Consider the following 14,470-nt stretch of genomic DNA (forward strand, 5'->3'; position numbering starts at 1 on the left):
TGTCTCTTTATATGATATTGTATTACCTACATTGTAGTATATAATTTATATTTTTAAGTTAACAAATGTCATATTATTTCGTTTAATTCGTCGATTGTTAAATTTCAAAGCTACGTTTTGGCAATGGAATTTTATTCGTCAAAGTATTTTGTAAGATTTAACATTATTTTGATAAAAATATAAATATATCGATTTGTTCTACAAAATTGTTTAGTGGATCGGTAAAATTTACAAGAATTAGAAATTATAAAAATTTTCATCGACAATTCTTAAAAAATTGTCTTTTTAATATTATGTATCCAAATTTTAACTAATTACAGATTGTCGTCGCATACAACAAATTACGTGCTCGAAGTCAATCTTTGGTGAGTTCGTAAATTTTCTATGAAAATGGATTGTATCTATGTTAAAGTTATAGCTAATAGTAGGTTGATTGCAAATAATTAAAGTTATATTTTTCACAAGTATTAAATTTAATACTATTTTTTTCCGTACATGTGCAACATTTTTAATATGATTACATAGGATGTTGCAAGTGAGTATTTATATAATTAAGTAACGGTTATGCGCTACAAGGGAATTTTCTTTTCTATAAGTTTTGCTGTAAATATACGAAACAAAAAAATATTGGTCATCAAAATAGAAACAATTTTATAGATAGAAAATCAATACCTACACATTTAGTGTGGTATGATTATATTATGAAGTTATACAGAATTAAATATTGTTACTAGTACGATGGAATAAAAATAATAGAAACCATTTTAACTATCAAATTAACTTTTAGAAGTTTTTAAACACAGGCAAAATAAGAAAAATCGGCATTGTTATAAATAAATTACGGATTTTAAGCATTTATAAGAAATTTAAAAGCGCAAAAATTCCACAGAATGCATATAATATGAAAAAGTAAATAAACTACCCAAGGTATAGTGCTTTCTATAATATTTGGTAGGTAAGGCAATCTTTCTACGAAAATTTTATTTTTTACGAATTTGCATAAAACTCCGCAGTCTAGTTCGAAATTATATAGTTTTATCTTCTATTCTAGTTGTATAAAGCATTTAGATTAAAAATGTAATTCTTTACAATATCTACGAAAAAAATGATCAGGTGATTAAACTAAAATATGTAGCATATTAGTGACATCAAACGCGTATAGACATACCAATAATTTTGAATAGGCATTTGGTTTTCTAATAGAAAATTTTGTTTTCAACAGTTGGCCATTCAGAGTTTCGTATTGAAAAAGACGCCGCGCAGCTTTCCACTTCCCAGCCTGTTTCGATCCGCCATTTTTTACGTAGGAAAGCGTGTGGTCTGCCGTTGTGTTTTATCGGATTGTTTTACGGAAATACTGACTTGGTAAGTGTTTTAATACTTTCCCCATATTTCATATGTAATTTATTATAAGATTAAAATAACATATAGATATAAATTTATAGTTACGTAGTTGCAACATTGAGATTATGTAGTTATGGTTCGTAGCGTCGACATGAAGATACATGAAGCACGCCATTTCACGTTTATTCAGTTCCCTAATACCATAGCATTTTATATAAATAATTCTCTTTTGTTATTAAAACGTAAAAATTAATTTAGATCTAATAGCATGCGATATAATTATCGTCGAATTGTTTTTGTATATCATGCATAAATAAATTGATGCTAGTTGAACTCCTGATACATACGGTTTGTCGCATGTTGCTCGTCCAGTAAATTTTGATTTTGTTACCCTATAGTAATTTTCTACGTAGTACTTGTATATCATATATTTTAGAATCATACAATGAGATATGGATTTGGTATAGATTTAGTCTTGAAATTCATCACACGTAAGGATCATACGTAGTTTGAATTGTGGAAATAGTATATATTATCGTACAGAATTTTATGCAAGCATTAATAACATTCGTATATAGTAATATTAACAAAATAGTACAAAGCTCTATAATCGTCTTTAATAGTGTAATAATTTATATAATGATTATTATTCATTTACTTCTAAATTGTTTACTAAGCTTTTAATAGAACAAGAAGAAATTAAAAAAATAATTTTTAATGTAACTTTTAATGTAATTAAATATGTATAACAAGTAAAACGTTTTTAACGTGTGTCGAACGCAGCCTCAATACAGCTTGAATAGTCCTTAATACATGCTTTGATGTTCTAATATTGCATGTGAACAAACATATTATATTCTATATATTATGCTCAAAGAATGGAAATTTAACCTATCCCATTCCAAGAGCGATAAAACGTAAGATTAACATTGGTAAGAAGGAAAATAAATGTAGCGTAGAAATAGTTCCCGCGTTAACTTATTTCTAGTGAACGAAATATAGTTGAAGGTATGTTCGTGATAGGTTTTTGGACACCTCATTCTCACGGTCTGCTGTACTGCAGTTTTCCGATAGGGGTCACTGCTTCAACATCTCGTGCACTAGCGGACGCGGCAAGTGAGACGCCATTGTTAGATTGCGTTCTCGTGTATAAAGTCGCGTGCCTATTATCAGCGTTGGTTAAATCATTCGTTGAAAATAATACACAGTATTCTTCGGTGAGTGTGAGAAAGCGTATGGTGTTTGAACGTAAATTTATACATGATAATTAGAGGGTGATCATTACCACAGACATTTCCTAGATTTGGTGCGCCATTTCGACAAGGTCGGTACGCTGTCTGTACTACGTATTTTATAACGCACTACTTGTTCTCGGCTTGTGTACCTTTTCGAAGTAAAAATTGAAAAAATTATATTACCCTATATTTAGAAATTACCAAACTGATTGTATCTGCTAATATTCGTATGCACAAGTGAAATATCTTGGCAAAATTGATGACCTTCGAAATTCGAAATGTTAGATCGTTAGCAAAATGGTGGAAAAAGTGCACTAGAGGGGGAATCTAAACAATCGCGTCACCATTGAATATCATTAATCAATTTTTTGAAGCTATGTTTCTTTGTACAAAATGAAAGCTTAATATTACATTTCAATATACAATGTAATATGTATGAAAGTCATATTACAGCAAGTTAATTATTTGTTGAAAATACGTGGGATAGAGTAATGTTGAGTGGCGTGTGTTGGTTTGATTATGTTAGCAACAAATGCAAATGCAAAAAGTCGTGAATATTCTAAATATACTAGATAGTTTTCTAGTGTTGTTGCAACATAGTATTTATTTTGTATATACTGTATATTTGAAAAAATTGTACAAGTCAGTAACGACTAATATTTGAAATATTTTTTCTTTTGAAATTAGGTTCTACAACGAGCCGAAAATGCCGGGTTTTAGTAGCGTTGGCACATTTAAAATTTTTATCGGTAATTTAGCCGACAAAACATCAAATGCCGATATTAAACCATTGTTTGAAAAATATGGAAAGGTTGTAGAATGTGATGTGGTCAAAAATTACGGATTTGTGGTAAGTTTCCTTTATTCTATGTAACGTATCCATATCGTAACGTATTGATCTATCGTTTTCTCTTTCCTTACTTTACACGTATAACTCTGTTGGATAGTTGCATCTTGGTCCAAATTCGACGAGCCTTTAATACATTCATACAACAAATATGTTATAATATATTTTTTAACAGCATATGGAGAATGAAGAAGCAGGGAGAAATGCGATACAAAATTTGAATGGGCATATAGTTCATGGACAGCCGATCAAATGTGAGGCTGCAAAGAGTCGTAAGGGACCTAATACTCCTACAACAAAAATATTTGTTGGCAATCTCACAGATAATACGAAAGCGCCTCAAGTGCGCGAGTTGTTTGCCAAATATGGTACCGTTGTAGAATGCGATATCGTGAGAAATTACGGATTCGTCCATCTAGAAGCAACAGGTGATGTCAACGATGCCATCAAGGAACTCAATGGACAAATGGTGGATGGTCAACCGATGAAGGTTCAAATTTCTACAAGCAGAGTACGACAAAGGCCAGGAATGGGGGATCCTGAACAGTGCTATCGATGCGGTCGCGGCGGCCATTGGTCCAAGGAATGCCCAAAAGGAGGAATGGGAGGAGGACCGGATAGAAATGGATACAGAGACCGAATGTTTGGACGCGACCCGTATCCTCCACCGCCGCCACCACCGTTCCTTCGGGATCGGTTAATGGGTGGTGGCCGCTTTGGAGTAAGTAGTTCTCTTTTTCTTATTTTAGTAACTGTTGAGAATAGAAGTATTTAGTAAGGGGAAGAAAAAAAACAGAAAGAACAGAAATTTGTTATATAGTTGTGATTGTCCGTAACAATATGTTTCTTTATCTGTGTTGCAGGATTACGAAAGCTACTATGACAGGAGAGGCTTCGAGGACACCAGGGATCTCTACGAGAGGCGGTTTACGGGTATGACAGGGCCCTGTGACATGGGAAGTTCCATGTGCGGGCTTGACTTTCCACCAATGACAATGCCACCTCTACCCCCAAGACGAGACCCAATGCCTCCTATGCCTCCTCTAGGTATGGGATCCATGCGCGACACTGGCTTCTCCCGTGGTAACGAGTATGGCATGTTCAGCCGCCGATCACCCCCTCCAAGTGGCAACAATGGCCGGTTCAGGTGAGTAGAGCCAATTTATTGACTGCCCATTCGTCCGACTTAACATTGTGAACGTTCCAGGCTGGATTGACAGCTCATGCGAATTGGGATTCGGTTATTCGTCGACAAATAAGAGTACTTGCTTTACCGTGTATTTTATTCTTTTCTCTTGTGTATTCTCGATCTCACACATATTTTTCAAATATCTCTCTCTCGAATATATATTATTTTGTGGAAAAATGGCCATTTCTAAATTGCATCGGGCAAATTCAGGTTATTCTTTTGTTCGCGATAAAAAATTCCGAAGCTGCCGTTTCACATTTGATCATTGTTATACAATTTTCGTTAATTTCACATTATTACATCTGTTTCGTTTGTTTCAATTTTTTTTAAATAAAATCACACGATATGTGTGTACGTATACACGCGAGCGTATATATTCATGATTATGCGTATACGTATGCATATACGGTAACGTATAGTCGTATCGTGTATATTACACGTATAATTTTTATTTATTGAAATACATTACATAGTTGAAACAGCAATCGATATTTTTCCAATCCATGTAGATTGTCGACCCGATGCCCACATGAGTGCAGAGTCTGTGTAATAAAATGCTAATGTGTATCATGACGCTTGGACGTTTCTGTACATTCTAAATTTCAGTGCACCTCAGGCTGCGTACCATCTTTGTCCATGAATGCGGGCAACCCTAGAGAGACAGTCCCGGGCCAGCGTTCAAGTCGTGCAAGAGTAAGTCTTTGACCACTTTTGTTAGCGAGTAGTCACACCTCGTTCTTGTCGCTGGCGCGTTGTACTTCATCAGCTTCTATTTTCCTCGGTGCCAACAAAATCCGAGTCTCGACTGATCGTACCTTGAACATGTCGACTGCTCTTCTAGGGATGTCCCTGTTCATAGACTCTCTTGATCCATGGCGTTAACTGCGAGATTGGCCTGTATGTCTCTCATAAATCCTTTGTGTTTCAAGCGCTCCTTATTACGTACATCACTCAACCGGGAGTGGCGCGGAGGCCTGGGATGAAGAAACGTTCCTAAGGAATGCGAACTAGATTTCTTGATCGCACTACCGCGAGCCAGGATGCGATCCTACAATTCTAACACTCTCGTACGCTGTAGATAGAAAAGAAAAGAAAAGAAAAAAAGGGCTGGCGCGATTTTCAGGAACGACGCCTATCGATTGTCTTTGAAATGTCTCGTAAGTAGAAACCAGCTCTCCAGACGCATTGGACAGTAAGTTTGTTTGTATGTCGGCGTTTCTAATAGTTGTTAAGGCCAGTTTCATAGATACGCTTCGGAAACATTCTATTAAACGCGTATCAGTTTCAATGTAGTCTTGGTTCAAAGTAATTTCATCAAATTTTTCAATCGTAATTTTTCGATAGTCAACGGAAGGTTGTAAATCGTAAAGTGTGTATCGCGGAGAAAGAAATTACGTACAGCGTCATAGATAGTTTCGAGTTGTATGTTAGAAGGGGGAAAAGCAAGTTATGATGTACATGTCGTGTATTTCAATAGTTATTTCTGTTTCCAAGTAATCGGAGGAAAGTGTGTAATTCTTTAATTTCTAAGTAATTAGTTTTTACGTTTATTAAAACGAAAAATTTATTTTCTTACGTTATCGACTCTATGATTATATACGTATGATCGTTTTCTTTCAGTTTTTTTTCTTTTTTCTTTTCTCTCTGATTTCAGTTTCATGCGAAGCTTTATCAATCTTAATTTTAGTGAAATTACGTTGTTGCAACGTAAGGATAAAAATTGTATTAATTGATTTATAAAATTGCATTTCGAATTGATTGAAAATGTTAAGTTATCCGTGGAAGTTTCATGAAACCGGCCCCGTGTATTACAATATCGAAGCGAAAAGATATGCAAAAAATTATGAAAACGCGCGTGTACACATTGACACGAGTACATACCTATTCTGCATACGTGCATATGCACACATATACACTGGAACAAATACACAAATTTATGCAGAGAGAGAGAGAGAGAGAGAGAGAGCGCACGCGAGAAAAAGAAAGAGAGGGCGAGAAAAAGAGAGATAGATGGATAGGGGGAAGAATTTGCTTCAAAATTACGATCCATAAGTTCTTGAAGCTGACTTCTACTCACGAGGTTCAAAGCTTTTCATGTATGTAAATCCATTCGTAAACTTTCAAATAGAAAACAGAGTTGATTGAATTTCTCAATCTTTCTGAATACTTTGAATTTGTTGTTGCATGTAACCTTATTATCCTACATGATCCCAGCCTGGGCTGCAAATGGCTCGTTACGTTCTGATTATATAAACTGATTTATAATTTGAAAGTCGCATGGGTTAAAAATCCAGTCTAACGCTGCCTGCCTTATATGACTGGCCAAAAAAAGAAGAGAGAGAGAAAAAGAAAGATCCCATGTTCTTATCATTGCGAATCTTGAATTACGCGTCCATTTATTAATTTGTTTTCCTTCTAGTAAATGTACCTCGTATGAAATAAAGCGGATAGAAATACTTGGTTACTGCTTGCATTCAGATATTTTGGATATAATTTAAGTACGCGTAGCTTAACACATATACAAAACTACACATACACGAACAACATATATAAGAGAAATAAGTCCGAGTCGAGTTTACGATTAGTTGTTTGATTTTGAAGCGATAATAGATTCGTTGTCTTGGGTAGATATCTGGTTAGCATGCGAATGCGCGCCACCTTGTGCAGGTTCAAGTTTTAATCCGTATGTACATACGTTTGCACAAGCATTCTTCCGAATAATTACGATTCATTCGGGCAATATATATTCGTCAGTTGATGTTCAAATGTGCATCTGGATGGATAGGTAGTTAACCGTGGATAAATAGCATCTTCCGTAATTGTACACGAGCATATTTCATGTACTGTCCGTCTGTTCCATAAATACGTTCTTCTCTTCCCTTCTTCAGTGATTGTGCTCGTCGTCATATTTGGTCGATGGTAGCGTCTTCCTTTATTTTGTACATTGTCTAAACGTAAAACTGCCTATGAAAATAGTTTCTTCCCGAACCATTTCCGACCTTTTTTTAACTACTTTTAACAGTCATATTAGGCAGCACGCGACAATTTTTCTTGCATTATCCATTATACAGGGACTAATTCACAAAGTTAAGCCTTGGACAAGGGAGCAAGTATGGTGTATATATTGATCTTTGATCATTCGTAGTTTCGATTATTTATTATACCGCTGTTATAGTAGAGGCATGTACGAGGACTTCAGCCGAGATTCATTTGAAGAGCGTAGGTAAGTAGACGTGTCAATTCGGGTTAAAAATTGATCCACACTGAATTTGTGTGTCGAAATGTGTCCAAATATTCGATTGTCAATTGAATTGATTATGCTCTCTTCTTTGTATGCCACGATGCGCCAAATTGCCTTTTCTTCTTTTATATTCTCTTATTATTCCCGGTTATTGGGAAAGTATTTACTGACAAAATTACAGTTAGTACTAGATTGAGATTAAAGCTTGCTGACACGTGGAAATGTAGAAAACTTTAATTATGGTGAAAATTTGTTGCAATTGCAGTCATACAGTGTTACGATCTATTTAATTTACCTTTTCCGCCTGTTTATCTACTGTTTTAACCGGATAAATTAAAACAAGAGAACATTGATGAAAAAAGAAGGAAGAAAGGCGGTGTGTGGATTTTGCAAAGAAGAGAAAACCGGAGAGTGCTGGTAGAATGTATATATATAACTTGAAAGTTTTAGTAATTTTTGTTGGCATAAAAAGTACACATGCTACTAATACACGTTGCCGAAAATAATTAGCGAGAATAACGAGGAAAAAACGTACTCATTACGGTGTTTCCACCAAATTTCTCCCATGAGTAACTATCTTTCCCCCGTACCTTAAAAAAACTTATATATATATACCGTATATAAATCGTTCTCTCTGTCGGTACGTAGATAGTACGATTTTTCTTTTTTCATATGATATAATACGACGTACCACCCTTGTCTACTTACCTATCCGCCCTTTCTGTATCTCACAAGTTGTTCCTCTCTTAGCTCGTGTGGTTTTTTCCCGATTTCTTTTTTATCGATCTCGTATAACTGACGTAGATTCATTTTGGTTACCAGACCGGGATTACGAGGGCCATCGCCGTCGCGCCGGTTCGCACCATACTAAATCGTCGCGTCGGGCTCGGATCGGTCTCTGTCGGTCTGTCTGTCTCTGTGTGTCGGGTCTGTGTCTGTCGCTAGCAGGAAGCCTCGGGACCGAGATACTCTTGGCCGTCTATGTCTGTCGATCTGCACGCGCGAAGATCTACCATTCGCCCGCTCTATCCGGAAAACATGTACTCTCCCCGTAATGCGCTATTTAGATGAGAATCCCCGCCCGTCCTCCTAAAAATAAAAAAGAGAAGACAAAAAACAAAAAATATGATACGGACGATTTAAACAAGCAAAAAACAGAATGATAAAGTATTTTATTGAATTTACAGGTTTTTTTTCTATGCCGTCGCCTTTATACCTCCTTTCATTATTATTTTTCTTTTTCTCTGCCACTTCTCCTCCAATTTTCCTTAAAAAAAAAAAAGAAAAAGAAAAAAATTCCCTTGCACACATTTTATATACATGCATACGTGCGCGCGCGCGAGTGTGTGCGTGCGTGTATATGTGTAAGCGCACACGCATCTCGTCGTGACGTTCGCCCGCTTTCCTTCCGTAAACTTCCCTCATCGGACCTATATGAAGTTTTTTCACGCGTGTCTCGATTCAGTAATATCGAGAATTTTCTCTTTTAATGTAAGAAAAATATATATTTGTCGTAGCATCCTCCTACCGAGACAATCTTTTAACGCGACTCAATTCGTTTTCCTAAATTATATTCAGTTCTTTATCAAAATGCGAGTATTACTAATATTATCGCAAATGCTTAAAAACAAATTCCTTATCTTCATGGTCGTGAAAACTGGTGTAATATGTCGAAGAACGCTGTTGGTAGGACGATGCTATTAACCCTATACATACATAGATACATACGTGTGTATATGTATAAACATGTATGTGTATGTATACATACACGCATGTGTATATGTATATATGTATGTCGCGTCGTGTTCGATGCTGTTTCTGTGACGATGACGCGCACGTAACGTGTATTCTTGTTTCTCGATCGTACGAAACTTCCACGCGCCTCTAAAGCAAAAAGAACTTAATCGCGGCCGTTAATGTGGTAAACGGAGAAAAGCAAGAGTTCTTTCAGTAATACATCGAGTATCGAGATTTGATAGCAAGAATATCGATCGATTTGAAGTTTAATCATAGTACAGAGAGCGCATTAAGCAGAATTGAAACGTATGAAATTAATAATAGCAAATATAACATAGAATATACATCGGGTCCCTTTTTGTAACGTAATTTAGATGGGCGTTTTTCGACAACGTGTCGTAATCACAAAATCGGAGCATCGTTCAAACTTTTGTTCGCCAATATCTAATTGTTCACTTCTCCCCCATTTCTTTTTCTGTCTTTTCTTATGTTTATATATGTATATATATTTTTATATACTTATATATATAAGAAATGGAGAGAAAAGTGGTCCTGCGTTTAATCGGCATCATGCGCGATATTCCTTTATCGTCGCGCCTCGGATAAAATCTCAGTTTGTTCAAGCAAAAACCGAGTTTCGTGATGCGTGTAAAAAATGTGTTGTAAATGACAAAGAACGGTTGTTCGATATTATGCGATGATAATTTTTGCCGTCTAGCGTATGAAGTAACACCCGAAGATGGCGACGATGTGCGTGCGTGTGTTTTACCGATATCGTCTAAATATTCCGCCGTATAATCATAATGCTTTTCGATCCGAGATAATAGGGATACTATCGTATTTGTGTGTAACTTTACTTTCAACGAGAGAAGTGCGTGCGGGTTCGACTGTTCGAATCGGTTCCTGATTACCAAACAATAAAAGTCTTAAAAGATACAATTTCAGAGACCCACTAGACTCAAGATGCGCCGATTCTGTATGAGAATCTAAATCTCGGTCGTGCGAATATTATATCGTTAATCTGTAGTAACGTAATATCGTTTTATTAACATATTAGAATTAATTATCGTGAATAATTACCGAAGATTAATACGGCAATTGCAGTTGTGCTCCGTTTAGCTTATAAATGCATACTTACATACACACTAACAACACACGTACATACGCGCGGGTGCGTCCGTGATACACCCCTTCATACATACATACACACACACAACACACACACAGATATACCGATAACCACCGTTTTTTCGTTTTGAACAGCGTATACACATTAATGACGTGTGTAATATTTCTCTCCCCCTGTTTTTCCTCTGTTCCTTATTTCTTTGATGATACGACCTGTTTTCAAAGGTAATTAGATTAATGATAATCATACTAATAATGGTTTAAAGAAAGGAATGTAATAACAATGTACTTGTGAAGATTCACAAAAAAGGCGTTTCGTGTTCTTTAATCATCATTTGCACCGTTTTTCGTCACTCAAGGTAATGACCACCCTTCCTCCCTTATAACCAGAGCCTTTACTATACCGTCCAGTCCCTATCACCTCTGCAAGGTTTATTATCTAAGAAGACACACGCCCCATATAATCGTTAGTTAAACGGATGTACGCGCTTTTTACTGGCTTCCTGCGTGTCGTGCGTTATAAACGTGCCGTGATCATGAGATACACGATATTGACGATTCCTGAATAATCGAATATGCGTGTCGTCGACCTCATTTTCGTCGTCGCACCCTCTTTATTAAGTAAATCGGCCAACATGCACGTACAGTGTCTCCGCGTAGTTACGCTCCTTATATTCCCTATTTTTTCTCTCGTGATCGCGTAAAAGAAAGATTTAGATTAGTTTTCCCGTTAGAAATCGGTACATTTATATGTTTTTACATGTCTAAGAGAGACACCTAAAATTACATATTTATATAGAATACTGGTATGTAACGTTATAGGCAGAAGGTATTATGGGTAACTAATTTCTTAATAACCATGCTCATTATTCTGTTGTATATACAATAGCGTTATTTCTGTATGCGATTCCTTCGCATCTTTCATTATTTCTTTCGTTATTTATTTGGATACAAGTGAACGATCGCTCTCACAAATCGTGAAATAGCAATAAACGTAGTTGAAATATACAATGAACGATAGTATCAATTTCGTACACACACATACACATGTATATCCATTTTTCGCTGCACAAATGTTAGTATGTATCTTTTTTTTCATTGTTTTACACATTCTTCTCATTTTTTGGATATCCTGCTGAAAGTATTGCAATTTTTACACACCGAACCTTTCCCCTTTTTTATTACTTAACGATTGTGAAAAAGTTGTTGGACTGAGCTTCTAGTAAGCAATCGTAATAATAGTTTCGGTCAGCTTAACGATAGGGCTCGCAATTTACATCTAAAGAAATACTTAAGCATGATCCAAATACCATTTGTAAATAAAATACGAGGAAATTCTATACTATTAAAGATCATATGTATCGTTAAACATGCGTTCTTAAACATGAAACGAATCTTTAGGAAAAATTTTATTAAAAAAGATAGGCAGGCGTATGATACTATTCTACATACGTCTCAGTTAATGTTACGTAATTAAAACATGCGACATTCGACGCGATTAGCATACGCGAGTAAGTCATGGAGCGAGCCAAAAAGAAAAAGCGAAATTTATCGACTGATACGTATAGATACGTATGTACTTATGTTGTGCCATCGTGTTCGGAACTTGAATATGGAAAGCACAATTTCGTCCCATGTTTGACGGCAATTCGATCGATCAAGTCGTCGAAGATTACATTCTACCGGAGTTATCACGTCGATCGGGAACGTCTGCGGTGACCTATGCACGTTATTTCGTAGTCTTACGAACATATCCGCCGTTGAAGCCGTTGCAACCGTTCAAGTTGAAATTCGTCGGGTTGCCGAGATGTGCACAAACTCTCATAAAAAGGTTGACGGTATGAGAATTCCCGAGCCAAGTAGCTATCGGAAATACATACGTACGAGTCCCTCCACGAACTAATGCAAGTGTATCAGTCACTCTATGGTAGACGACGCGTGACGCGCGAATTTTGAAAAGTGAAAGATAAAGCAAAAAAAGATATCCACGTATTAAAGGAAAAAAAGCTGTATCTGAAAACGGAAAGTAAGGCGCAATAGAAATATATTACCGGCTGTATAGAAACCGGGACAACGATATACATTTAACATGCGTATGTGAGGACGGAAGTAAAATAGCCAAAAAACCGGGACGTGTTATTCTTCACATGCGCGACAAAAATTATACGTGTCTCGTACCGGGTCGTCGGTTATCAATTATCAAAAAAGTGATAGAGACGCGCCGCAGAGAAATGTAAAAAGACATTATGCATATTGTAATGTGATGTATGATATAGGACACGATAGAGCCCCTGCCTCAAGCGCTTTTGGACATACTTGGAAGGAGCTGGGCTTTGATGATGTCGATTACGAAAGGAAAAAGAAAAAGAAAAAAGATAAATAGAAAAAGTAAAGGAGGGAAAAAGAAAACAATAAGAGAGAGTTAGAGTGAGATAGAGAGAGAAATTAGCACAACAACGTATCCTATGAGGTGAGATGTAATTGTCGACCAGGACAACTTTCTGTACTTCATTGACAGAGGCACGCCATGACTGACAAAAGTGGTGGTGAATGATGATGGTGGATATGGGCACCGCAGATCCCACTTTGGACAAATATGTTGGGTGTAAACCGCAATGTACCAAGGCAAGTCTACTCTGTATCATTCTGATCCGCGTGAAAATGCAAGTAAAACAAAAAAAGCAAACACACGTGTTTTCTTCTCTGAAAATATTAAAAATTCGTATATTTCTTTGTCTGCTGAACTTTTTGAGAGTCATGTTTTCTTTCTTAGGAGATGCAGCAGTGTATGCGCATGTTCATTAAAAACTACGATATGAAGAATATGCGAATATAGGTGTCCAGCCTCTAAGGTAACATCGGATATGGTGATACTGCAAATTTGTTCATCCCCAACACTCTTCTCTATGTTATGTTAACACTGGATTTCTTAATATTTTTCTTGAATGTATGGAAGCACAAGAAAAAGGTATCGTAAGGAAAGTAGAATCTCTATTCCTGCACCTTAATGTTCCTTTTTACGTAACAGAAAATTTTTAATGATCGTAACAGTTAGCGTTTGTAACTGTTTAAATGCGCTGTTTTATTACCATGATTTTTTGCTTATCTTCAGTATGATACGACATAAATTGTTCGAATCTTTATTCTTCTTTATCCTCTTCCCTTTTTTTTATCAAATGTGTAAAAAATGAGAATATATGTATATATCAATACATTTAATAATCAGTGAAAATCAGTTGTACATTAATTATAAAGACATACGATACCTTCCTGATGCAGGATACTGCTATGTATTGTTTTATTTGATCAAAGTTTATATATATCACGGTCTTAGTTTATATTGAAATTTGGTGGTAAGTACAATAACGCTAAGTTTAATAAATAATGCGTACATGAAACATACTATCAGGATATAAAATGAAACAAAAAATTATTCTGTCTGAATTTAATAAAGTATAATACATGCGTATTAGTTGAGCAGTTAAGAAAAAGATAGTATATGTGATCTGTATATAAATAATTCTATTAAATTGTTTTCTTAAATGCTAATTACGTTTTGAATATAAAAATATAAATATTAATATGATTACTTGTAACATGTAAATATTATATATAATATATACCTTTTTTTTAAAGATATATTGCATACATTAAAGATAACAGTTACTTCAAATTTTCTTTCCCCCATGAATTGCCCAACGTAATAAACTAACAAGTAATAATATATGCGCTGATGGAAAACTAATAAT

At 35.7% G+C, this 14,470-nt stretch overlaps 1 protein-coding gene across 17 annotated transcripts; it reads left to right on the top strand.

The window, feature by feature from the left end:
* The first annotated feature begins 1,217 nt into the window (after nucleotides 1-1,217).
* On the top strand, nucleotides 1,218-13,698 carry LOC117209992 (RNA-binding protein lark). 17 transcript variants are annotated; one of them, XR_004488023.1, is made up of 8 exons: nucleotides 1,244-1,365; nucleotides 2,368-2,668; nucleotides 3,267-3,429; nucleotides 3,602-4,147; nucleotides 4,290-4,359; nucleotides 4,474-4,573; nucleotides 5,222-5,308; nucleotides 12,998-13,275. XR_004488023.1 is itself a non-coding variant. In XM_033452511.1 (8 exons), the coding sequence occupies exons 3-8, from the start codon at nucleotides 3,286-3,288 to the stop codon at nucleotides 8,725-8,727; spliced, it is 975 nt and encodes a 324-aa protein (XP_033308402.1). In that variant the 5' UTR covers nucleotides 1,244-1,365; nucleotides 2,368-2,668; nucleotides 3,267-3,285; the 3' UTR covers nucleotides 8,728-11,055. The 17 variants fall into 17 exon arrangements, 10 of the variants coding, with proteins under 10 accessions (XP_033308406.1, XP_033308407.1, XP_033308402.1 ...); XR_004488022.1 differs by lacking the exon at nucleotides 12,998-13,275 and adding an exon at nucleotides 8,679-11,055; XM_033452511.1 differs by lacking the exons at nucleotides 5,222-5,308; nucleotides 12,998-13,275 and adding exons at nucleotides 7,791-7,838; nucleotides 8,661-11,055.
* The last annotated feature ends 772 nt before the right edge of the window (nucleotides 13,699-14,470 follow it).

Source organism: Bombus bifarius, unplaced genomic scaffold (assembly GCF_011952205.1).
Source record: "Bombus bifarius isolate JDL3187 unplaced genomic scaffold, Bbif_JDL3187 scf7180000008197, whole genome shotgun sequence".
In the NCBI taxonomy this organism is placed as follows: Eukaryota; Metazoa; Arthropoda; class Insecta; order Hymenoptera; family Apidae; genus Bombus; species Bombus bifarius.